The 27,311-nt window shown below is 39.2% G+C and overlaps 1 protein-coding gene across 4 annotated transcripts in view; it reads right to left on the bottom strand.

Moving 5' to 3' along the window:
* Nucleotides 1-3,414: 3,414 nt before the first annotated feature.
* Nucleotides 3,415-27,311, bottom strand: part of epb41l5 (erythrocyte membrane protein band 4.1 like 5) — a 39,233-nt gene continuing 15,336 nt past the window's right edge. The window contains exons 8-26 of one of the 4 annotated variants that reach the window (XM_038720144.1): nt 26,783-26,903; nt 26,406-26,493; nt 26,173-26,261; nt 25,976-26,051; nt 24,062-24,231; nt 22,705-22,811; nt 22,400-22,418; nt 21,500-21,545; nt 21,120-21,238; nt 11,995-12,149; nt 11,459-11,553; nt 11,117-11,251; nt 10,180-10,247; nt 9,370-9,492; nt 7,909-7,990; nt 7,706-7,786; nt 6,768-6,830; nt 6,373-6,512; nt 3,415-5,703 (exon numbers count right to left, since the gene is read on the bottom strand). In XM_038720144.1, coding sequence (XP_038576072.1) covers nt 5,634-5,703; nt 6,373-6,512; nt 6,768-6,830; nt 7,706-7,786; nt 7,909-7,990; nt 9,370-9,492; nt 10,180-10,247; nt 11,117-11,251; nt 11,459-11,553; nt 11,995-12,149; nt 21,120-21,238; nt 21,500-21,545; nt 22,400-22,418; nt 22,705-22,811; nt 24,062-24,231; nt 25,976-26,051; nt 26,173-26,261; nt 26,406-26,493; nt 26,783-26,903 — 1,847 coding nt within the window. In that variant the 3' untranslated portion in view covers nt 3,415-5,633. Of the gene's footprint in view, nt 5,704-6,372; nt 6,513-6,767; nt 6,831-7,705; nt 7,787-7,908; nt 7,991-9,369; nt 9,493-10,179; nt 10,248-11,116; nt 11,252-11,458; nt 11,557-11,994; nt 12,150-21,119; nt 21,239-21,499; nt 21,546-22,399; nt 22,419-22,704; nt 22,812-24,061; nt 24,232-25,975; nt 26,052-26,172; nt 26,262-26,405; nt 26,494-26,782; nt 26,904-27,311 lie in introns of all 4 variants that reach the window. The other 3 variants (XM_038720143.1, XM_038720145.1, XM_038720146.1) reach the window with 3 other exon arrangements.

Below are 27,311 nucleotides of genomic sequence, written 5' to 3'. Positions count from 1 at the left end.
CTACAACGGGAGGAGGCCGGGCCCAATTCATGTCAGATTCAGGATAGCTTCCTTGGGCAAACGAAACCGACCGATGAAGTCCTCATTGTTGTATATTTCTAGTTCTCATCTCAGCTCTCTCCATATCGTCAGCAAACCACAAATCATGAGCAATCTTCCCTTTTTTTTGTCTGTTTGTAATGTAACTCATTTTTACTGGTGGTTACCAAGGTAACAAAGGTTAGCCTGGGCGTGAGGTGTCTAATTTTTGTGGTCTAAACTTAGTCACTGTTTATTTTTGTGAAACAATCTAACTTGCATTAGACTAGTCTGTGAGCACTATAGACCAGTCTGAAATGATTTGTGAATGCGGCCCCTGAACTTTCGCTGTATGCCTTAAAATGGAAATAATATTTTTGATGTGGAATTTGTTGTGAAAAGTCACAACTCTCACTCAGAACTCTCACTCTGAATAACATCAGTGAGTCTTTCTAATGGCCAACACGCTTAAATGTAATATAAATACCAAATATCTTGTGTAAATAACCCCCCACACTGTGGTCGGAAAGTCGGCGGTTCGATCCCCGGCTCCTACAGTCTACATGTGGAACTGTCTTTAGGCAAGATGCTGAACCTCATATCGCTCCCAAAGGATGAGCCATGTGATTTTTGTGATGTCCCGTGATGTGATTTCTTTCAGCTGATGAGCAGTTGGCACCTTGCAAAGCAGCCTGTCATCAGTGTATGAACATGTGTGAATGGGGTGAAGATATTGGTGAAGTGCTTTGAATGGTTGGAAGACGAGAGAGGTGCTGCACAAGTACAGTCCATTTACCACAACGGCCTTGGAAGCGTTACTAAGACCCGACATGTTGATTTTTTCCCCCCCTTTTATATCCTCTGCTGTGCCTTGGATTAATGAAGCCCTTTAAAATGAAAACTAACATTGGACATCTGGTCATGAAGCTACTGACAAGGCGGAAAGTTAAAAAAAACAAAAACATTTGCATTTGATTTTCGCCCCAACAGTACTGATATCCAACCTCAAAGAATATTAAAATTTAACAGGGAACATATTTGTTTTTAGTGGGATCTGAACTGGTGACATCAGGGCCTCGTGCCAAATCTCCATGAATCCACCCAGAGCTTTGAGCATGCTTAAGCAATCATGACCTGGCATAAGGTCCATGTACGTAATCAATTATTCATTTGGAAGGTGGGGGAAAGTCAACCCATCTGCTGAGAGGAGCAGTCCTGGCTGAGTTATTGAGCTGTAGGCTGTCCGCTGTTTAATAATGGTCCAACTATGTATTGCTCTGTAGCAAGGACCAGTCGCAGTCAATCAATTTCAAATCACTGCCTTTTGAAATGTAAACCAATATGGCAACTGACAAATAACAGCAGTCTTTGCTTTCATTTTGGTACTGATTGAAAATTTCCTAACATGCAATCTTGAAGGTTTCTTTTCAACTGCTGCAGACATCGCTCACATCGAATCTGATTAACAGACTTTCCTGAGCAAACGAGACACAAATCTTGAACCTGGAGATATTAGACTGTGATTTATGGACATGGCAAAGTATACCCGGGGGGGGGGGGGGGGAGTATTCACTGAAATCCTGTATTAGTCAGGGATCGGGTTTATGTAGATGTTTAATAATATGCCAGATAAAAATATGATAATTAAAATAAAGTTGATTAAAAGAAGATCTACTTCTACTGATCTGGCGCACTCACTCTGGAGCTACACTACACTCTAGAGGTTGTGACTAGCATAATGCAGTCACCAGGTGCTGGTACTGTATATACTTCACTGATTTATTAAACGCTTCCAGTTGAAAATGAAACATTTTTGACATTTTAAAATGTGCTCCCAGAATAATGTTGCACCTTGATTATTACTGTAAAATACAAGTTAAACGGTGCCATCTTCAAAGACCTTGTTAAAATTCTTTGTCATAAGTAGCTTCTTGGAGGAGCTGAATTCCCAAGTCCCAGCTCTCCAATGCCTTACAACTGAGATATTTGCAGTATTGCATGAAGCACATATGTTTTCTGGAGTGTCAGTGATGCCGGAGGACAAAAATTCCCTTCTCAACTCTACTACCTCTACCTAAAAAGGTAAAAACGGTACTGTGATGCCATCTAGTGGTGAATTGGCTAACATACACTACAGACTATTGGACTTCAGTTACTTTACAGCCACAGTGATGACATGGTAACATAACATTCATCTGCTCACTCAATTAACAGTGAAAATGTCTTTTAGGCAACAGTTACATATTAATAATTATTGTTAATTAAATGAAGATTGAAAAATAAAGGGCATTCATAACTACCTGTCCGCAGATGGAATTACTGCTTTTCTTCTTTTTAACTTGTGTATTATCAAATGCATATTTATGTTCACGTCTCCAGTGCAGTGGTAATAAATTGGTCTTTGTCACAGTTTGAAAGTCACAGGTGTGAAGAATAAAATAACTGATTCCATTTAGTTCCTTCAGTTTCAGAGTCCTGGTTTTGTTCATGTTGGCTCACTGTCATCAGATATTAGTAACACCTGTGCCTTTCCTACTATGACAAGTCAAAACGTCTGCTGTAACAGAACAATATAAAGGATGTATAAAAAGATGTACATTACCTACTGTGGACCCTTTCCACCTTGTTCTTTAGTTAATTAGGTCACAGGTTATACAGTACTGTATATACACTACTGTATTTTTATGTTTTTCCCCCTAGTCAGAGATGTGTTCCCTGACTCTTGCAATGCAAAAGTCTATATTCCACATTATTGAAAAGTAAATATACAGTAAGTAAAGAGCTGTCTGTTTTTTTTTTTTTTTAAAGGCAGGTAATGTTATTGTTAAACATTCGATAGAACATCAATGAAATTCAACCAAAAACAATTCAAGACTTACTTGCTGCTTATTTCATCCTACTGTACGTATCAAAAGCTAGTAGATCTCACACTGTGGTCTGTGATGCTGTCAAATGTTTGGGGTTGAACCAGTAATCAATAACTGTCAGAGAGCCGACTGTGACGACTAAAAGGAGTGAATACAGGTTTCACATCATCTTAATTATCTCAATAGTTCTTCACTTAAAAAATGTTACAACACCATCACTGTGGGCATCTGATTGTCAAACGAGCAAATGTAGAATCAGTCTGATTTCTTTGTAAATTATGATTTGTAAATTAAAATTCCCACAGGATTTAGAACAGAACTGTGAATTTATACGATCTGAGAAAACCATATGAACTGTTCTGAAAGGCAAGTTTATCCTTTATACTTAAGTGAAAAATAAATGAATTATGCCAAGTCAAAAAAGCTCTTTGTTTAGTACCGCACTTCATTAGATGACACATGGCGACACTGGCAAATAAACCCAGATGCAGACTCACTTTAAAAAAAACATTTTGAATACAAAGCCCTCTGCTGATGCAATTTTTTACTGATCTAGATACTAGACCTAATACTGGTCCAGAGCACAGTTGTAAATCAGATTGTCTACTCTAGCATTGCATGAATCCAGCTGTTATCACAGATAACATCCTCTGCAGTAGTAAAAAAACAACAAAAACAATGAAAAACAACTGAGTCCTACTGTAGCAAAGCTTTACTTAACATTGGTTCAGGTATCCAGAAAAAAAGTTTATATAGAAATTGCATTAGAGACGTCAGAATCTCAGTTCAATCAGTGATACCTTTCCTACTTCGTTTGTAATTAGAAAACACCTCAATGCTGAAATCTTCTCGGTGTGTAGTAACAATACTGCCAACGCAATTTCCAAAAAAATATATATAAGACTACTTCATATCTACAGCCAGCTGATGCCATTATACTGACAATACTTTATAACTGTACGCTAACACACTTTTGGACATCATGTAATATTTGAACAATTACACTGAGTAGTAGCATAAATAACCGTCACTGCTAAGAAGACATTATAAAACAGTCAGCTTCCCTTGTTTGAGACAGAAAATGATAACATAACAATGAAAAAACTACAGACATAACTTGAATAATAGTCCAGACTTAGTGATTGAAGTGGGGTACTGAGATAAAAAATAAAATAAAATGCTATCTTTTAAGCAGATGTGATATTCTTCATTGACAACTCACAAAATGTAGAATTAGGCCTCAAAATGTACAAAATCAGCTTTTAACGTTTTTCTCAAGTTTCCTCCAGTCATAAACTACATCAGCAACTGTGAATTTAACAAGTTGTAAAACTTTTCACACTGTGGCTTCTTGTCCAGCATTCTCAGATGAGACCATTTGAATACATTCATTTCCATAATGCAGGGCAGCAGCTACAACATGTTAATACCAGGAGCCACGTTCTATAAGGGTCACAATACTGTCTATGATGGCTTCAGATAGCCAGTTAAGTAATGCAAAAACTGGGACCACAGTTAATTTCAACCGCTTGTCACATTTACACAGCTGATTTAGAAGATAAAATTAATGTGAATGAAAAATTGCCACATGTGGAAGAAGACAAAATGTTAAAATTTCATATTATTGTAGACATGTACATAGAGAGAGAAAAAAAATAACTTTCATTACTGACAATCCCTCATGATGCTGGTACCAAAACGTGTGGAGGAAAAAAAAAGAAGAAAAAAAGTACTGCGATGGGCAAATTAAAACATCAATAAAGATAAAAATTAAGAGCAGGGTAATAAAAACATCAGTTGTCCTCCTTTGTCAAACGTTCTTTCAAGGTCCAGTGTTGCAAAGATAATCCAGTGAAGGTTTCATATCCAGTGGCTGCCAACAGACGAGTTTCACATTTTCTATTGACTGGGTTAACAAAAAAGGATTGTAGTGTGCTACGAGGACAGTGCAGCATCATATCCGCATGTTTCATCGAGTCAAGTTTTTTTTTATCTCTTAGAATAAAGATTTTAAGCGTCTTTCTTTTTTGTAGATTTCTCTTTTTAGTCCTTCATCCAGTGTACCTCAGCAGCTCTACATGCTGTGTAATCTGTGTACAGAAAAGCTCATAGTAGCAGGGATCCAGTGGTGTGAATTACCAGTGATAAAACAGCACCATTCAAAAAAACAGGGGGAGGAAAGCAGCACTAGAAGAGACAACCTACCCTTTAAGTCATAAGCCAGCGGTGGATGCTGTTATGCTACGCACCTTACAGTGTCATGAGATTGTAGTGTGTCAGTCCCAACCCAAACTCTGTAGCAACCAAGTTGAACAACAAGACTTTTCATCTACAAGGAGTTGGTGCTAGTTCTCAGAAAGGTGTGGTTGACTGGATGGATTATGCAAATGGGAGGTCAATGACAGAGAACTCAAACAGGAGATTCACAAGTTGGGTGTTCTTAAAATGTTTCTTAAAATTCTTAAAATACTGGAGTATTTTACAAACACTAGGCTTTGTGTCATGTTATCATGAAAAACTGTATCATAGTCCTATTATTTTCCTGTTTACTTAGTTCAGTTTGTTCAGTATGTGTTTGTGGTGCTTGTAAGCTGCCTCTTCCCTGGTTCAACTTTCCTCTTAGCCCTCAGTGTTCAGCACACCTGGCCCAGCTTGCTTGTGTGTGGATGGGAGGGGGATGGGTGTGATGAGGTGAGGTGAGAAAGCAGTCAGGGAGGCCGACAACGTTGGCTGCTCCTCATTCCTCCATCAGAGCTCAGTGGTCAGGAGACCTCTGGGTTTGGCTCCATCCTCCGAGGCTGGCTGCTGACCCACAGTGCTGTGGGACACAGGAGAGGAACGAGTCAGAAAGACTTTGGCTGCTGAAAGCATTAAATATAAACCTTTCATGTTGATGACCATGTTTACGAGCACATTAGCCCTGCAAAATACCATTTTAAAAAGATTGAATCTATTGCTGCATTCATAAAACACACAAAACCCCAAATGTCATAAAGAACAGAGATAAGATATCCATCACATGGTTGAGGTGCATAGCTGACGCTCTACGTACGCACGTTCTTAGTTGTAACTGTGTGAGTCACAGTGCAATACTGATAATCACATTATTTAGCTCTGTGTGCATGAGTAATTATGTATAAAGTTTGTTCTCTTCTCAAACAGTTTCCAATAAGACAACTTTGTGTTACAACAGGCTTCATCAGAAATGTTGCACCCTTTCTGTACTTATCAGGGACTCCTCTCCAGGATGAGCTGCTTCTGCAGTGACCAGCTCTGTTTTACAGAAAGAAACAATGTCGAAGCCTCAAAGTGAGCTCATGATTTCTCAGAGTAGCAAGGCCAAGCAGCGAGTTCCAAGCGATTCAGTCCACCTCATACTTTTATGCATTACGGTTTCAGCTCCAGGAGACATTTTCCTGCTCGATCAGCAGGGGTCAGCATCTACCAAGCTTGCTTTACAAATTGCTTCACATCTCAAGAATTTTACCTGGCGGAGTTGGTGTTACGTGCGTGAGCGAGGTGGGGGAGGGCTGGGGTGAGAGCTGCTCCCCCATCTGCAGGGAGAAGAGGGATGACCTTAGCAGGGGGGTCAAGGTCGAGCAGGCCGTTAGTAAAGGCGCCAGGAGGCTGCATTAGAAGGGGATGAGGGAGAAGGAAGGAGGTCAGTGTCTATATAGCCTCTACATCAGCCATAGTGAACAGCAACTATGCAAGTGCATATAGGAAAAATGGCAATGGCATCAACTGTTTCAGAGCATTGGACAAAACTTTAATTAAATACACATCAAAACCTAAAACATTTCAGAAGAACCTGTGGGGGGAGAAACAACCCGGGCCAGATAGACAGGTAGACAGCTGAACAGGTGAAAACAGATGACTCACAGCAGCTGCAGGAATGATCCAGCGAGGTGTGATGACCGGTTTGGGCTGCTGCACTGGTGGTAGCTGGAAGATAAACAGAAGCATGTTGTCACACTCTGTCGACCGTACCAATGTATAAGAGTGCATTCACCCATGTTAGCTGTTACGCAAATAGATCACAAGTCTAGTTCCAAACACAAAACTGCTAAAAAACTGAATTACATAAAGCACCAAATTAAGTGTCATTTTCCCTTTCAGTTTCACCTGCCTGTCCACTAAAGCCTGGTAGTGTTGCAGCCATGTTCACACACTGTCAGGGCTGCAGACTTGGGTTTGACATTTCTGAATGAGGGTAATTAAGTAGTGTTATTTTCGTCAGACGAAACTAAATTAAATATATCCGTTAAGGACCTTTTTCCCCCTGACTAAAACGCGACAGCGACAATGTCCTTAAACGCTGGCCTTGACTATATTAACACGCAATATTGTTGACGAAGAATGACACCAAAATAAAAAAATAAAAAAAATATTAATAAAATCTCTCTCTTTCTTTTTCTCAGTATAATGAGGAGACAAAATATTACAGGCCGTATATTCTCCGACTGGGGCGACGCCAAATATCTAAGCGCCTCTTTCTCCCTAGCATGTTCGGTTCATCTCCAGAGTGCCTAATTATATCAGACGGCAAACAATGTGGTTATATGATTTTTGGAAAAAACAACTACGAACTTGAAGCAGCATATCAAGGCTAACCACCTGGGAATTGACATAAGTTAATATCACCTTTGCAATAAAAATGAGAACTAAACTAATATTCGAATCATATATCATAAAATCCAGTACCTCCCCTTCTTAGTATTCTTATGTGAGCCAATAAAGCCTGTTTTTTGCAAAGGTTAAATCATTAAATTACAAATCAACAAATCATTGCAGGAGTTCTACAGTAGGGTAAACCTTACCACAGGAGTTGGATCTGTGAAATCGATCAGGTTTTCAGACAGTGGGGCGGTCTTGTGCATGTCACCTTCCTCTGCTTTAACCTGCAGAATGACATAGTCATTCAAAAGAACACAACACAAAAGAAACCTATACAAATTCCCCCATTTCATTGCAAATGTAATTTAACTATCAATTATATTTCAACTATTCACTGTCATGTTACCTTTGGTGCCGTGCTGTCGCTGGCAGATTCAGAGGGCATCTTGGGAACACCAGGGTTTAAATCTTCAGCTAGCCTCTCCGCACTGATGAACGTAACGAGAAAAACAAATGAGCCATGGACAGAGAATTTTAGCTTTCTGTTCAACCTAATGTGGAAATTTATTTGAGGTTCCCCATCCTTGAGATAGGGTGGTATAAAAAACATTTGATTGGATTTTACCTTTATGGTAATTTTCTTGTTCATATGATGAAGACCATTACAACCGCACAAAAATTGTTTTGCACAACCAACAATCCAAAGGAGGTATTTTTACAATGGTACTAAACAAAGAAAAGCTGGATGCTTGCAAGAAAGTTTTTTCTTGATTGACTAATTCGTCAATAAGTTTTTTTGTTTCAGCACAGCAAGTGATTCTATATTTTCCAGACTGAACAGTGTGAGCATTTACTGCATGGATGAGGCTGTATGGAACATACAGCCTTTGTGAACTTTCTGGTAAAGCGTCTCTATGTCTTTTTGTACCATCCTACTGTAAACACTTATTGAGCAGGGACGCCAGCAGTATCCAGGCAGAACTCAAGTCATGTGACTCACACACACATACACATTGGTGGAAGATGCCAACAGATGTCAGCAAAGAATAAGAAACGCGTCAGTGTGAAATATTGTGTTATATATTTCTTAATGGGAACGCAGGCCTATATAAGTGTCTGTAAGATGAAATTACACAGCAAGGACACAGGAACTGTGCCGGTAAGGTTGATGCCACTGATGTAAAAGCAGTTGTGCACCTGCCTGTGTGTTATCTGAGTGCACCCTGGTTTTTACTCTAACCTTATTTTTCATATTCTTGCTATTATTACATTATTTATTTCTTCTTAAGATCTGAATGGTTCTTTGTTCCTGCTCTCCAATCCGAACAGCCAAAGTAGGTAAAGTGAATGTAATCATTATACAAGGTGTGCTTTAAGTTATTGGCAGAGTCAACTGTACAAGCTTACTGCATCCTAATCTGGATAGTATAGAAATAATCAGTGACAAAACTTGTGTGTGAAGGATTTCCTGAAGATGCAGATTGTTATTTTGAAGAAACGTAGGTAATTTTCATTACATTTCATTTTCATTCAACCCACAACTTGGCTAGTTACATTATTTGCTGTGCCGTTGTTCGCTCTATATCAAGGTATTTGTCATGGTACTGGATTACTCCAGAATCACATTTCCCACCTTTAAAGTTAGATAAAAGAGGAGGGGAAAAAAGTGTGTGTCCTCACAAAAGGATTAGGAATCTGTAGCTAAGATTCCCTCCTCCGCTAATCTGTCTCCAGTTTCTGTCTTGCTTTCATTAAGCAGCCACAGTAGGAATAATGAATACATTCAGATAACCTCGAGTGTCCTTTTCACATACAAAGTAAAACCTGCACACAAAAGCATCGAGTACATACAGACACACGGACTGACCTGGTTCCTGCCGATGAGACCAGTGAGGATGGCTTGAGCAGGTCCCATGAGTCTTGGATGTCAGGGCGACTGCTAACGGACAGTGATGTGTTACTGCCCATTCGCCCGGTACGCACCTTCAACCTGAAAACAGACATACATATATTCAATTTCTGCCAGTGATTTGGTGCCTCTACATAATGTGCTTTTTCTGCATGAAATATTTAAGTATAAGTAAAATCTCCTCACAAGTAACATAGAAATTCAACATTAATCAAGAACTGAATGGGGGACTGAGAAAATGGTATCTTTTAAATGTTTATATATATTTTATATTGTGACAATATAATGCGGCTCATTTCCACTGACTGCTTCTGATGTAAGACAGACAGAGGCTTGCTTGTAAGGATGAGCTGTAAGTGATGTAATGTTGTGAGCTATGCTAATAATCCTCATGAATATTCAAATAGTTAATCAGCTCTTGCAGCAGGGAGCCCTGTGGTTGGCTGAGACAATGTGTTGACAGTTGGCATGACTCAGGAAGATGGAGGAGGAGGGAACAGGCCCAGTTAAAAAGACAATAGAGCATTAGTGACAATGGCTTCTCCTCCTGTCTATGTGCGCTCTGTACTGACTGGCTGTACTTATGGTTTAAAAAGGAGAATACTGAGTATGATGCTGAAAAAACTATAAATATTTTGCATTGTTTAGAATCTTTAGAATTTTAACATTTGGTTTAAGAAAATGTGATTGTTTACAATAATTAATCACAATAATTCTTTATCTTCAGAATGTACTCTAATAATGAGGTATTACAGTATGTGGTCATACCTGGCAGAAGCTTCATGCAAGTTACAATTTTTATCTCCAACCATTACAACTTGTTCCTCCAGAGATCCCTACACAGGGGAGCAGGGAGAGAGAGGTACATGAATAGACAGAGGGACAGAGGGGTAGGTGACAAATACAGCCATCCATCTCCATCTCAATTGATAGCACAGTACCGTCACAAATACGACATTAACATGGATGTTTTTCAGATTACTGATATCCTTTAGCTGTGATGATTTAATTCTGCTGTGAAACTTAAGCCCACACGGTTCGTGTAAACTCTAACGGATGTCATATTAAAAGGAGTGGAGAGGCTAGAAAGTCAGACGGCCTAGGCTACTATACATAAATATACTTGTATTTCAATTTCCTAAGCCAATCAAAAGCATCAAAAGGTGGGAGTAACAAGCACTAAGAGTGCTCTTATTAAAAGTATTTCACCCAAAAAAGTTTTCAAATAATAATAAATAAAAAAAATTCAAAACTACAAAATAATCATGGACCAATTAGCTAACTTCAGTTTTACTAAAGTTTTAGTTTATTTGCCAAATCTGCACATCACCAATCTGGAAGGACAGCTGCAGTCATTTTCCAGTTTACTATTTACTACTTTAACAAACTGATATATTTATTAAGTTATGAGCCAAAGGATAAACAGTGCAGACCACGAACCACAATGCCCCTGGTTCAAGTCCAGTCGGGGACCTGTGTTGTCATTTCCCCATCTTTCTCCCCTATGAGTTCCTGTCATCTATCAACTCTATAATATAGGCTAAAAATGCACCAAAATATATCTTTAGAAAAAATGATTTGTTAAAGCAAGAGTAAAAATACTGAATTAGTAATTATATGACTAATGAAAAATATTTGTACTATCTAAGGTTTCTTTTTATCCTTTTCTCAGTTTTCGTCCAGCTTTGTGGGGTCTGTTAGTCACCTTGAGGGCAGCAGCCTCGGCTTGTGCTTTCAGGATGTTACTCTTCAGATCCTCTGGGGTGCGCAGTGGAGTGACGACTGGACTATTGCCTGTACTGCTCAGACCACACTTCTCTGTGATCTTCACCACATCCTCCTGTTGGAGCATGGTCAGACGGGGCACACACATCCCATTCAAAAAATAAATGTATTAATACATTTTTTTTTTAAAAGAAGAGAAAAACATGGTTGTTACTGAACTGTAATACACGCTATGCTGCCTGTACGGTAACTTCTCTATGCTGGGGCTTGGACCAAACAAAACATTTGTTACTATTCTTACTACTACTACTACTATACCCACCAGATTGTTCATGGCCATATTGACATTGATGTTATTCCTTGGAGCAGCCAGAAGCGGACTGCTCTCCAACGCCAGCTGCTTTAGACGAGACGCTGCTTCTAAAGAGATACAACGTTAAACTTAAATACACACTCGCATACAACTGCATTGTAACCTGTCAATGTATGCACAATAAGAAAAATACATAACATTATAATGAAAATACAAGTAATATATATTATGTACCCCTTTTTACTGTATTTCTCCAGAAGTTATTTTGTTTACTTACTAATACATTTACATTATTAATATAATAACAACAATGATAATTATTTTTTATTATGTTATCATCATCATCATCAATAATATAACCAGCTCTGCAGGTTAAATAACTTAAAGTGTAATAGGAGCTTTACTGCATTATCCTGCAAAATACACATTCATACATACTAGGGTTATCTTATCTTCTGAGCCTTGCAACAAAATTTACTATATCCTGTTCATTGTCACTTTGATTTCACTTTGTGGTATGTTTGCTGGGTTTTCAGGAGCCTCACCAGTGAGGGGGAGAGGATCTTCCCTGGTGACACAGGGGGAAGCAGCGTAGGCGTTGCTTGGTCCGGCCTCATCTAAAGCAGTCACTGTGGGAACGACAGGAGCACTGAGGACATCATCAATGCACGTCTCCATCAGGTCAGCAACCATGGGCATACTAGAGGCAGAAGAAACAGACAAGAGGGAGATATAATGAGTGGCAGATCAAGATAAGATTATTATTAAAAATATTTATTTTTAAATATAAACATGTAGGAGATGCAAGTGTTACAACACAAGAATTCACAATTATACAGCTGTACAACTTACCTGTGGCATCCATAAGATATGACCTGACTCTGCAAAGATGGCAAAGCTGGCCCTTGATGATATATCAAGACATTTTATAATAACCTCCAATAAATTAAACTGAAATAAACAAAATATAATTCAAAAATGAATTTTCATTTAGGTTACTGTATTTGGAAAAACATTTGAAAAAGAAAGTTTATGTAAAAGAATATGTACATATGAAATATTAAATGATTTATAAAGAAAATCATGTAGTTTCTGGTTAGGCGCTCCAGTGGGTCTGGCAAGTATAGCATGCATTTAAAAAAACCAATAAACAAAAAAGGTCTGTCATCTGTCCAAAAGGAAGCAGCCCTAAAATTAAATAACATTGCCCAATACATTCTTCATAAGAGCTAAAGAAGCAAGATTCAGCCCATGGAAATACTTCTTCAAAAGCAAGCAATAACTTTTCTGCGAAATAATGTGGCGTAATATCCTCTGAATTTGAAGTGACCTGAAGCAAACATCTGATACATGGATTTTCGTGGAAGCTCCTCCAGCAGCCTAGTAATTGCCTCATATTCCTGTAGCCTCAAGACACAGTGAAATATGAGAAGTGTGTATATATTTTACTATATACTTCCTGGAGAGAACAGGAGCTAAAGCACACCACACAAAAACTGTCAAGAAAAGTACAATGCTTTGCCCAAGCACTCAACAACAGCCCGGTAATCTTTCTCGAACAACATATATACACTGTAGCGTAAGACAAGTCAACAGTAAGCCTGTCTTTATTCTCTGAAATGATTTTCAACATACAGTTCAGAAAGATATATCCTTTGGTCACAGTTGTAAACATTTTACTAAACAATATTAATAAATCATCTTCATTGGTTGAGCTGTGCAAGAAAACAGCTGTACGGTGGTGTAGTTGAAGTGTGAAGGAAGCATCCAGTGAATATCAACGCCCTTAGGCCCCGATCAGACAGAAAGTCTTTTGTTGCGGTTGAAAACGTGAGGTGCCTTTTCGGTTGAATTTGGAAAAGAGCAGTGCGCTGCGTTTTTTTATGTGTTGTTGCCAAAAACATCTTCTTTAAAAAAAAAATAAAAATAGACCAACGGAGGGCGCTTGCTCTGGCATTGTTTGAGGGTTGAGAGGTGAACAAACACGCAGGACACAGGAAACAGAGATCCGTGTGGGTACATGAGACCCTCAGAAAGGGGAGACACCACTGGTAGTACCACCAGTTGGTCCAGGAGCTTCGTCTTAATGATGGTCGGTTCAAGGCTTATTTTAGGATGAGTCGGTGACAGTTTGTTGCCGTCGGACAATCCAAGCAACTGTAAACTTCCATTACCACAACTGAGGGCCCGTCTCTCCATTCATTTGATTAGACAATGGAAAAAAACCTGAATGACGTTGGGTGCTTTTCTGCCCAGAGTTGAACTTTTTAAACTTTGTGCGCTCAGAGCATTCCTTAAAAAACGCAAGGCGCAGCAGGTGCCCAAGGCGCATAAACATCCGCAAAATGCTCACTGCCAATAGAAAACTGTCTGATAGGGGCCTTACACTGCTCTTTATGTTTCAGCCAGACCCACCATTATCTTGATGGTTGGGTCATTTCAAAATAACGCTCCCAGCTGTGCCTACACCACTGCAGTTATTTTCACAAAACAAATATTTAGAGTATACAAAAACAGATAAACAATTTCCTCAGAATTTTGATTCAGTTTCGCACATTTAAATAGAATTATGCTTGTTTAATTTCTTGCAAAAAGCTGGTAGAGAAGGTCAGTATCGATTTAATTTCAGAGTTTAGAGTCCAAGATATTTTTAGGCTAGCTTAACACTGGAAGCAGGAAATGAGTTCAACACACAAAAATGTGCAAATATAACAGATTTGGAATTTTTTTAAACACAACAGTGAAAGCAACTCTTTTCTCCTGCTTCTATTCTTTGTGCTAAGCTTGGCTAACAACCTCTTAAGACATATCTCTACACATGAGAAAGATATTGACCTTCTTCCAACTACCCTTTAAAACAGAGCAGCAGATCCATGAAATGGGGCAAGGCAGATTAAATACAAAATAGAGCAAATCATATTTTCATATATAAAAATCATTTGATGGAATTAAAAACTTAAAAGAGAACAACAATGTTTAAAATATTATAAAAAAAACAAAACTTTTTGAGAGAATGACAGATAGGAGCAGAAGAGGACTTCATTAAACCCACCAGGAACTATACAACGTATTGTTCCCTTGCAGAGTTGACAGTGGAGTTTAATTCCTAAGCCTTGCATTGATATCATCTCACCCCAGTTAGCCAGTTTCACCATGAGGTTAAGAGTCAGAGGAAGGAGAGGGGAGAGAACGAGAGAGAGAAATAAAGGAGCAAAAGCAGGATAACTTTTCAGAATTGCCACAACAGCAATGGTCAAGGAAAAGTGGAAGGAAATGCAACGATAGACTGAGAAGAAAAGGGCAATATCAAGTGTGATGGCAGCGTGATGGCAAGCTTGGAGAGGTGTCAGTCTGTGAGGGGTGTCACCAGGCAGAATGTGTGATACTTTGAGTTTGTGTTGAGGAATGTTTCAGTTAATATGCGATGTCTGGATGTCTGCATTCACACCAAATGTGTCCTTCCATGTGGTACAGTCACTAACACAAATACCAGAAGGTTTTCATAGGTGAAGTCACTGCTGAGCCATTCCCATTTATTAGTGTGCTGTCCAATTCATGTTGGTACAGAGGGTGAGCCCGATGTCAGTTGCTCAGATCTGTGCAACTCCTTGTGGGGGACCTTTGATGAGACATGAGCAGGAAGGATGGAGGGACCTGAGGAAAACAGGGTGAAGGAATAAGGGACAAACGAGGAGGGTTGGTTGAAGAGACGGGAAGTGAGTGAGAGAGAGTGTAGGTAAACCAAATGAGAGACTGGAGGCGGAGGGGAAGAGAAGCACTGAATGAAAACAGCAAAGAGGAGAGGGAGATTGTATGCAAATGAATGAGGGAGAGAAAGATAACAGGAAGAAACAGCTGGTTTAACACAAAGCAGGGAAAGAGGGGAGGAGCAGAAGGCAGCAGACGAGAATTAGAAGCAGCGGAAAACATGAGTCTGAAAGAGAAAGGGATTATTTCTGTGTGGCTAACTTGTCTCTCTGCCCTTGCATGTACAAGAAACCGTGTCTATTTTATTTCGGACCTCATTTGTTCATTTTAAACTGCAGCCTGGCAAGAGGCATCTTGCTGGTGATAATAACAAAAATGTGATTCTAGTGGACATAAAACAACACAAATAAAATAAATAAATAAATAAATAAATAAGGCTTTCGTGGTCGAGATCAGCCCGGCAGTGCCAGGATACAGAAGCCACGCAACTTATAGCACAATGCTTCTACTACACTGTACACTTCCGTGCATCTAAGTATGCTGTGACAAGTGTTGTGACATGAACACTTGAGTTAAGCGAAGTGGACTGGATGTCTCTGGGTGTCAGTGACCTGGCTTTGCACCTCTAGCAGCAGAGGCCTGATGGCTTATGTTGAATCTGTGTTTATATATTCAGCGCTGGAGGCTGTGAGCCCAAAGCTTTTATTCATGATGACAGCTGCACTGGAAGCACAAAAAGCAACAGAGCATACAGTTTCCCATTGCCGCTGTAAAACAGTGGCTAACTTGATGATCTTTGACTAGCAGATGAACTTCCACTGACCTTTCTTCCCGACCTACATTTTCCATATAATGTACTTTCTCGTTAGCTATAGAGAATAAAATGTGATGAATTAATTCCAGTGGTAGCGATCTCACAGTTATCTCTACACTCACTTATGATAGTGTTACAGAGAAATAGAGTAGCTTACAGAAATGGGAGGCAAGGGTCAGATAGAAGGCAACAGATAGAAAAACGGCACTACTTCTTAAAACAGGAAGAGAGAATATAGCTGTATGGGTGATTAACATAGTAAGTAAACAATAAAAAAAAAGGACAGAGCCATTACATAAAAACATGGGACTTTTCATTCCTAAAATTGACTAAACATATCAAATTATAATTAATTTTAATAATAATAAATTTAGCATAAGCTAACATTTATCTTGTTTAGGAACTGTTTGATGCTGCTGCACACAGCTGAATAGAGAAACTCTATCCACTTACAGAAAAAACTGCACAAAATGCAATGGACTCTTTCAAGGATCTTACCCCTTTGTGAATGATCCGTCATTAATAGCAGTGATTTATATATTGCATATTAATTAGGATTTAATTGACAGCATTGGGGCATCATATCATAATTTTACATGCATGTGCGGAGAGAGACACAGAACAGAACACGCTTAAAACAAGGGAGAAAGGCATGGGAGGATAAAGAGAAGAGCACCAGGGATTAGTCTGAAATATTAGTGAAACAGTAATGTCTCTTTCAAAGCATCTCCTTATATCCACTGAGTTAGCTGTTGCCATGGGTTCACAGCATAAACAAGAACTCTGAGGTCATTTCAGTGTAAAGTCTTGTGCTGATAAAATACACAAGAACTTGCAGCACTGGTGCCAATGCTTGTAAAGCATATTTCTTTTTATCATTGGGTAAGTTTCTGAAGGCTCGACAACATTAGCTTGAGGACTACCACAGAGCAAAGTGGGCCTGTAGCTGGTAGGTCTTCTAAGAACAAAACTATGTAGGTAACCTTAATCTAGCTTAAAAACACACTTAAAAGTGTGCCCCAGGCTCTCGCATGTGTCCTCTAAAAACAGGTTAGCCCAAGTACAATGAGAAAAATGATTTATGAGCAGTCTGCTAGTAACTTTTAAGACAACTACCTACTATAACCCCCATTCCCGCCCTGCCGCTAATCGTTTAAAACATAGTGGGATTCGTCACCGGAGCACCGAGAGACAAGCTGGTGCTCCGGTCGCTCTGTGACAGGTACATCAACAGCAGCTGAAGTGGTAAGACACGAGAAAACTGGGAGAAGATAACCGAGGCTTGGGATTGGCATTTACCCGTAGCTGTATCGGTGCCTTTTGTTGTTCTACATGTTCAACTTTTCAGAGCCAATGTGCTTGTCAGTTTCACTTTTCATCGCAAACTTTACAGTGTTGAACAATATGATTGACAAGTTACATAAGTACATAGCATTAACAAATTAGAGACCAATGTAGAGCCTTTTTCCTGCATAAGGATTTAATGAATAAATACAACCCACAGCAATGAAACTGCTGTAACTGGATTTAATATTCAACTAGTGGTAAAAAAAAAGGATACTACCGGTTTTATATGAAATTAAAATGAATGTAGTATTTAATATATTATTTTTATACTAGCAGTATACTATTAACTAAACATTATACTCTTTCTTTAATACTCTCATGTACAGTTCCTCCTCCAGGTTGTGGATAGAGACAGATGTACATTGAGCCGGTTGAGCCAATATTTGTTGCTTCTAGACGCCTCCTCCCGTAGAGCAACATGCTCCCCTTGGTCTGTTTTACTAGTTATTGTTATAAATATTGTTTATTGTTTAACTTGATTCAAATTGAGAAATACACATTTCAAAATGTCAGTATTTTGTGCATTTTCCTTTATAATTAAGCAAGTGAACTCATTGTACCATTTATTCCATTATAATACAATCACAAATAGCAATATTGTCCACAATAATCGCAAAATGACCTTTTCTCCAAATCGTGCAGCCCTAGCCTGTGCATCCTGGTTTTTAGGATATAATATGAATAAAAAGGTGTCCCTGACCTACAGACACACAATACTCTTTTTAGAACTGACCAGAAATGTATTTTACTAGAAACAGGATCAGCCTGAGCTTTAAACCTGAAGAGCTTTGTTCCCCAGAAGCCAGAGTAGTCTGGTCCAGAAATAAGATGTGCCTGGTTTACATGGGAAAAATACATGCAGGCAAGTAATGTTTTCTTACTGTCACACCAATAAAAACTTGAAATTTTCTTTGGCAAGTCTTTAGCATCACAGTGTCTAATGTCCATAATATGACTGGCAAGTGAACTTCCACTCATCCTCAAATATTTTTATAAAATTTTCTGAATAATAGAAGATAAGTATTTAGAGGAACAGTCGGTTTACAGGAAGCACAGCGTGACATTAAATGACACCTAGACACACTAGAACAAACCACAATCGTGAGCAGATGCAAAGCTGAAATCATAACACTGATTTATTATGACAAACACAAGATTCCCACACAGCACCCAAATCATCACACAATCCCTGCACCGATTAGGTTGGCATTTCATGCTGATCAAAAATGGACGGACGATAAATCACAAGAGACTGTTTAATCTCATGAAAACCCTTCTCCAAAGCCAAAATCAGAAAGCCCCTCCACTGCAGCGATTGATTGGTTAGAGCCAGAGCAATGGCAAGGTTCAGTGTTGGATCGTACCTACCTGGTCTGCCTCCAGACAAGACCAATGTGTCCTCAGTACATGTAAATACTGGAACACACAGGGGGACATTGCAGGTTGATAACAGTGGAGGATGCATACACATTTGTATGCATATGTAAATGTACTTGTTCATTCACACACAAGCTTCACACAACACACAGAAATGCAACCATAAATCCTGGACGAAAAAAAAACAAAAAACAGACATAGTACATTTATACACACTGCTCAAAGGCAGCAACTCTCTTCTGCTGTCTTTTGAGACATGAAATGGAGGTAGAAAATAAAAAAAACAAACAGGTAATATGGATGGTATTGAGAAGAAGTCATCTGAGTACTACGACAGTTTTTGTTTATAAAATTAAAAGAGAAATCCTTACTGCTCTTCATCCATCTACTGCCTGCTGCCTAGGGCTGAAACTACTGACTATTTTCATAGTCGTCTAATCTGTTAATTATTTATTCGATTAGTCGACTAGTCACGATTATTTTTGTCACCCCCTAACTCTAATTAAACTATTTAACTAATTAAATATATTACAAGTGAATTACTGGTCCCCAACACACAGCCAATCTAGCTAATGTTACCATTGAGTGAATGAGGTTTACTGTTCAGAATGAACACTAGTATCAACACCAAGTGGAAACCAGGGAAGAAGACAAGACAGCATAGGGTACTCCTATAATTCAGTGATTAACTATTGCACTTAACATGTTAGCCAACACAACTAAAAGAGCGTTCTCTTAGCCAGCATCATCCATGAGAACTCAAAACCAAGAATACAAAGAACTATGGAGAGGCTGGTAACAGCCAGGCTTTATCACCCAAAACAATAAGCTTACAATCTGATTTATTGCCAAGTAGGTTTTAACTTTAAAAGTTTTAACAAAGATTTTCGCTTTGGAACTATAGAAAATAAAAGCACATTAAAAGCAAGTACTATAACCACAACTGTACACTAACAATGTAATGTCTATTTAGAATAATAAAGCAGCAACCCCCTATCATACTACTTCGGTAATTTATTTTTCAAAACTGCTTATAAGTTTAATAAGCGGAGAATGTTCTGCAGGCTACAACACGAGCCAGATGTTTCTTGATTTACTTTAAACCATTACTCAGATCAGTAATGACAGAATAACAGAGGTATGAACATTGAAACTATCTTACAGTTGTGGCCTTTCCTCTGTCGCCGCTGCTTTGTTGTTGTTGTTGCTGCAGTGGTCTGTGTAACTGGGACCAGAGGGCTCTGTGGGCGTAACTGGCAGGCCGGCTGGCACCGCTAACCCCGCGGGCGCTTGTGGAGCTTCATTTTGAGCACATTTTGGATTGGCTATCAACTTTAAAACTGCCAATATTCAAGTTCTGCACAGTTGATTCCTCGGCTCAAAACCTCCCAAAAGTGTTCCTTTCCCTGTCCCCCCCCCCCCCCCTTTCTCGCAGGAATGCTTCTTCTTCGTGAGTAGTCTTACAGTCAAGCTGTCCTGACAGACAGTGGAAGCTATACTGCTGCACTGTACACTTCCTGTGGTGCTTTGCAGTTAGAAATAAACAACCAGATATGTTCTTAATCAGAAGATTGCCATCTCTCCCTTAAACTGCATCTTTGTAACGACGTGTCAACAATATTTCAAATTTCACACGAATTTTTATATAATCAACATTGTCGATTACGTCGACTAATCGTTGCAGCCCTACTGCTGCCTGTCTCTGTCCGTTATCCACTATCAATCTGCTACTTGTCTATCTGCAGTCCATCTTTCTTGAATCTGCCACCTGCCTGAATACTGTACCGCTGTATTACAGTCTCCTGGTATGTGCTGTAGTCTACAAAAACACAGATAGACACACAACTTGAAGCAATCATCTCTGAAAACCTGAAAGTAAATAACCCTGGAATTGATGTACCCTCGCAAAACAGAGCTGAACAGCGACGTCAGAACGGACATGCAAGCACAAAGAGGAAATGTACACAACAATACTCTCCCCTGCCTTCCCCGGTCACAGCAAGGCAGGGGCAGAGGATAAGCCATGTTAAGCCACTCTCATGGCATTAGACCATGAAAAACACACCTAGCTATCCACCCACTTCTTTCAGCACCCAAGAGGGATCAGTCGGTCACTCCCAGCTTTTCCTAACCTGGTCTGGTTTCTGATATTAAGCACTTGCTTCTACTGGCATATAAAAAATTAAGTTAAAAATATCCATCCATTTTCTAATGCGTGTATCCTCTTTAGGGTTGGAGTGTATTTCTACCAACTTTAGTATTGTTTTTTTTTAAATAATCAAATGAAATAGGGAGACATTAAAAAGAACTGACTGAACAATAGAAAAACTCCAGTTCAGTTCAGTTGTCATTCAAACATGTAAAACATGAAGGAACGAAATTCGTTTCCCCAGCTCCAGCAGCGTACAGAATCCAGGTACCAACCTCCTCTTTTCTCCTCCAGGACTCCTGGGTAGAGCCTCGATTTCCATTGGTCCACAGGCAGAAGCAGCTACCGGGCTGACCAGAGGCACGGCTGACCTGGCACCTGTACTGGAGGAAACCTGAAGCCAGAAAGATACAAAGAAAACGAATGTTAGAGGTACAGGGACGGGAACAAACACAGATGAGATCGGAAGGTATTGAGAATGTTCAGAAAAAGGAAGGAAAGCAAGACATAAAAACATACAAAGTGAGTTTAAATCTTTCAATCACAAAACTTTTCATTTTAAGATAGTTTTGTTAAAACACTTAAATATTCGACACTGTTTTATGTTAGCCACGTTTGTAAAAACTACAAAACACACAGCCATTTTGCTCCTCACCTTGTTGTCTTTGTGGGAACTGACTCCATTGCCCGAGGAAATAACCCTGAGCAAAGAAAGTAATAGAGATTTTATTCCAAGAACAAATTGCAAACACCGGAGAGAATTCTTTACACTATACATGGGTTTACACTGTAAATGAATGAACTGGTATTCAGTGTTGTCAGACTTAAGAAATAGAACAGGGACTTTTAAAGTCTCTCACAATGCTTTTCACAAAGCATACTGCTCATGTAAATTTGGCTGAGCGGTTAACATGGAAGAAGTTTGGAGTTTGTGTGACATGAAGACACGAGAGCCACATTTTGTGTTAATGTCGTAATTTATGATAATACCTTTTCCATTGTGCTGTTTTTATTTTAAGTCTACCAGGTTGTCCGTGAGCCAATTTGCAAATCTCCATCCACACTTAATACGGCAATGCTACATCCTTTTGACACGGCTTTAAATATTGCAAATGTTTTCTTGCTTCAAAACGACCTGTACTATCACAGAGTAGGTCTGTCACGAGAGTGTTTGTCATCACAATGCTTTGAGTCACTGGTCCCATGAGAGCTTAAAACAACCACTGACATCATCTATTTTAGCCCACACACATATGCTTACAGCAAAAGGCTACCTCTGTAACAAGATTATGGTCAAGGCTTATGGTGAGATAGGGAGAGAGAGAGCGAGCGAGCGAGAGAGTGTTTTATTTATCACAAATGAGATGAGAAAATGTTAAAAGGAATACACAGCATCAGTGCTAAAAGAATGGCTAAATAAAATGGAGGTACAATTTCTACACAAATCAACTGATGTGATCACCCTCAAAGTAAAGCTGTAAAACAAGGAGAGGATAGATAAAGTAATTTAATCAGTCAATGACACAATCATATATTTAAATATCAGTGTACTTACTCATGGGGATTGAATGCCCCTGTAAAAAACACAAAAGAACAGACAGTAAGTGTTATGTTCAGATAGATACTAAAATATAAACAAATACACACGTTTCAAAGAATGCAAGGATGTGTACATGATACATCATGTAATATATTTCTATTTCTGCATACAAGGGTTACGTGTCACTGTTTCTCTCTCACACACACAGTATACGCTTTTGTATATTTTTGCTATGTAATGGTGTATTTTAAGTGCTAATATTGATTGTAATGTGCGTAAAGGCAGTATGTGCTGAGCATGTGGGTGAGTGTTGTCCACACCTCTGTTCTGCATGGTTCTTCTGGAGTAACGTCGACTGGGCCTTCTCTCAAAGGAGGCCGAGCGCCTTGCTTTATTGGCCTTGGTTGTCTGATACTCCGTCTTTCCACTGGTCACACAAACACAAAAATATATTTTACACTTGCAAGGACTTTAGTTTGTCCCCATCTCCAAGTAATAGTAACCCTGACCGATGCAGGCCAAACCATTAAATACAATAGATAACTTCTCCCAATGATTCTTGAATAAATCTCATTGTCCCAAAAACAAAAAGCAGTGATGACCCCTGCTGAACTCTGCACCCACCCAAGCGATAACCTTATATCAACAAACCCTGTAACCTCTGTGTTAAACCAACATTACCACCAATGCTTATCCAACTGGGTAATGTTTAAAACACACACAGAAGGGAACTAGCTGGCTACTGCGGTATGTTGACAGTGAGTGCCTGTCTTGTAGCCCTGCAAGTATCTGTGTGTACATGTGGAGATTTTTGTACGTACAGAGAATGATACTATACGTCAAACTAGGATTATGTCTGTTGGTACATTCAAACACACGGTACAGAAACAAACACATGGCTCTCAAAATTTCAAAAAGTCTTCTTTTAAAGCAAGTCCTGCTGCACTTGTTCCCCACACCAGTTTCAACTGCATTTCTCTCCCGTCACAGGTGCTCAGGATCTGCAGCCCACAACAGAATGGACAGAGGGCTTGTGCCGACCACACCAGAGTCTTTAATGTTAAATTGAACCAACCACCTCTGTTTTTTCATCACAACTCGTCTGCGCAAAGTTGTTCTTGATTTAATTTTATTATGTGAGTGATGATTTGGGTGTGTTATATTAAAAAGAGGGATGAATACTTGTCCAATCATTTATTTCATGTTTATATTTGTACCCAATTTAAATACACATATCGTGGCTGCAGCTCGTGACTCTCAATGATGCCGTGTTCAATTATAATAACAGGGTTTTTTTAATTTCCTGAAAAATCACGAGTTGGGACATAGAAGGTTTGTGCCCGACAGCGACGATATAGAAATTTGAATAGTCAGTTTTTCTGTTGATTTGTTGGGGAAAATCCTAGTTCCATCCATTGTCATTTAATGTAGTTTAACAATAAAACATGGGGGGAAAAATCTATACATGAATTTTTATAGTTACTGTTAACACTTGTACAGCATTAAACGGCTGTGATGCCAAGCTAAACGTTATTTGTGAAGAGTCATTCCCACCTGATAAAAATTTTATTGCAACCCTTGTATACCAACGAACTCAGTCTAGAAAACAAAACAAAAACAGTGCCTCGTTCAAAAGCATCCTCGACCCTTTGATATGCCAGTACATCCTTCTGTTACCTGTATCTGAAGCGTGACCCCATGCGTATGAATCCAGAGCGTGCAGAGTTCTTCTGTACTGGCCCTCTCAGCCTAAAGAAAGCATGGTGTTCCACCGCACACTTCCAGAGGTGCTTACAAGCCTTGGGGTGGTCCATCCTGAAGACAAAGGTGTGCTCCTGTTCTTTGCCCTGGGGAGGTTTGGTAAAAGGTTAGATTTGGGTGATAAAGAGGGGAGGAAAGTTCTCAGTACAGTGACATACAATATGTACTTTACATAGTAGACATCTCCAGTCAGAATGGAACCTGCAACCATGGCACAGTGTTTGTATAATGCTTCCTCCGCCAGTTATACACAATCAAAATCAACATTTAAGAGTCATTTGAAACTCCTTGCCTTCTATTTTCAATAAAGCGAAAGCTCATATGCTTGAATGAATGGCTGCACTACAGTGTGGAGGTGCTGCCTCATTAATCTGATTTCTCACTGTGGCCTAGATGAAAGTCTGCCTGGCACCACAGCCGGTTACAAAACTTGCACTGGAGGCATTCCAGTGTCACAGTCAGATTTTTACAGTTCTTTGGTTAGTTTCCCTCTATTAAAAGAGCTAAAGTATGTATATAAAGCCCTTCTAAATCTCAGCAAAAAGCCTCCAAGTCAGAATGCTGTTCAAGTAACAGACTCTCACTTCACAAAGCCAAGTTAAGTCTGCATTACTTTCCATTGTTACTGTTCAGCTGACGATGTATCATGCGTTGCTCACGGTATCAGACTGATCCCATGCCATTTTAGACCTAATCAAAATTTTGCAGACTTGAAACCAGTAGCAATTTATTGTAAACTCACAGACAAAGTGTGCTTTCTTAGTGTGGCATTCCAACTAGCCTACACCTGTTCTTACAAATTTAGTTTGACATTGAGACGTGACTGTTTCACTTCCTCAAACCACTGCCAGAGAGGACACGATTTACTCTCAAAATATGTCCAACAATTATCAATGCAGTGACCACTGACAACAATCATGGCCAGTCCTCTCTCTTTTGGTTTCATCTCCGGCTGTGTCACAAACAATCATCAAGTAAGTATCCAGTACAGTCCTTTGGTGACAACACTAGCAAGCAGCATATAACTTGGGAGGATTGTGTGTGTGTGTGTGTGTGTGTGTGTGTGTGTGTGTGTGTGTGTGTGTGTGTGTGTGTAGGAGAGTGTTGCATACCAGAAATACCAGAGGGGACAGGCTTCTTTATTAACCCTGCGCACAGACCTCCAGGATGGACATAAACAGACTCTCCTCTCTCATATACACTAGCCTCTGGGTAGAACAACACTAAGTCTTTCATTTTGATTTAGAACAAGCCTCTTTTAGGGCTCAGCCACTACTTCACCAAAGGTTTTAAGAGGAATATTACTCGTTTGTACTTGTTCTTTCAAGTAATTTTAAAAGATTGGCTTGAATGGTCTACCTAAGTTAGTACCTAGTCCTGTGAGCAAATGGCAGCATTATAATCTGTTTAGGACATGTGGTAAACATATTGGTGGTTTGTTTGTGTAATTATTTCCTTTTTTGTAGGTCAGTATATTTTACAAGCTGTAACAATTAATAGTAATAAGTATGAAATATTTTGACCACAAAAGGAAGAAGCCGTCAGCTTGGATTGAACGCTGCACTGTGGCTGAATGTTTATGTTTGTCACACATGCTTATTGTGGTTGTGAAATGCTTAATGCAAAATTGACAAACAAAAGCTGTATATTTAGACGAGGTTTTGGTTGTGAACTGTATGTGGAAAGCAAAGAGAATAGGTCACTGATAACCTGTTAAAGAGAGATTAAAGAATATCAATAAAGTATTTCTGATTCTGATAAGCAAGACTGAATGTATGTTCTGCATTTCTAACATTCCACTGTAAAGTGGATCAGAGTGTGTGCGCTCACGTTCACCTGTTCATCATCTTCCACAACCACAAGCGTCAGTTTGCTCTTCTTGAAATCCAGGCAAGTGATCTTGGGCCTACGACAGTTTTAAAAAAAAGAAAAAACACACACAGACTGAGGAAGGAATAATGAAAACTTAAATGGTGTTTTAATAGGCATTTAAGTAAATGTTTCAGTGAATTAGGAACTAAACATACCAGAAGAAGAGCCCAATCTTGGTTTCTCCTTCAAATACCAGAACTCCAGTTGGAGTCAAACCCAGACTGTACTCATTACCATCTCTTGCCTGCAGATAAGAAAAGGAAAAATAGACAACATTACAACCCTTTCACATGTTCATGTTGTTAAGCACATTCCTTTCACTTTGTGCCTTTCGTGAAGGACCGATTCAGGGTATACAGATCAAGTAAGTGAGAAAGACATCAGTTACCTTGACCATATGCATGTCTACCCCATACATTTCTAGCCACTTGGCTTTATTCAGGTAGTTGATTTCAGCTTGGGCTGGTGTCTGACCTCTGGAGGAGAGGAGGGAAAGAAGGGAGGAGGAGAAACAAAACAGAGAGAATTCAAACACATAACTGTAGGTCTGAGGCGAAATCATGAAAAATAAAATAAAATGTATGTATGCAATGCGGTAACTGTCCTAGCCCAAGCCCACACAGTATACACACTACTGAATGAAGCAAATCTACGTATTTTTACAGGATATCCGAGACCATGTAAAATAAATAAAATAAATAAATCTTATTTTTGTAGTTTCTGACCCCAATATGTACAATGGTTTAGTTATAGTTAAACGCTTACCTGCACTCCTTCCATTTGTTGTATATGGCCAGCTCCATGTCCTCTGTCTGGTTGGGGATGAAGCGAAATTCTGACACCAGGTCCAGATGATGGTCTAATGGGTCACAATCACCTAGCTCAGCTGAAAACACACAGGCGCACACACACACACACACACAAAAAAAATTAAAATAAATAAAATAAAATAAAATCAACAAAATTAAGTTCAGTTCATAAAGCAGGAAACAAAAAGTCAGTTTAGTAAAAGAACAGAGTTTACTAAACTTACGGTGTCAAGTCAGTGAGTCGGTCCAGTCATTCTAAGAAATTTAGTCAGGGTTTTTGCTGCTGGGTTTTGGATAACCTGACTGACTACCGCAAACAATTGCGCACTGTGAATGTGGAGCAATTTGGAAGATTGAAGTGTAAATGATAGGAGAACATCTGATGGTGGCGGATGTTGGACGGTTCACAAAGGGATTTGAGCAACCTTACTAATTTACATTTCACTGTCACTTAAGTGTGTTGCTCCGGCCAATATTCTTTCCCC

The sequence above is a fragment of the Micropterus salmoides genome, unplaced genomic scaffold (assembly GCF_014851395.1).
Source record: "Micropterus salmoides isolate LMB-PRFRI ecotype aquatic unplaced genomic scaffold, ASM1485139v1 Ms_hic_scaffold_15, whole genome shotgun sequence".
NCBI lineage: Eukaryota > Metazoa > Chordata > Actinopteri > Centrarchiformes > Centrarchidae > Micropterus > Micropterus salmoides.
This window is presented reverse-complemented; position numbering and strand designations above follow the sequence as displayed.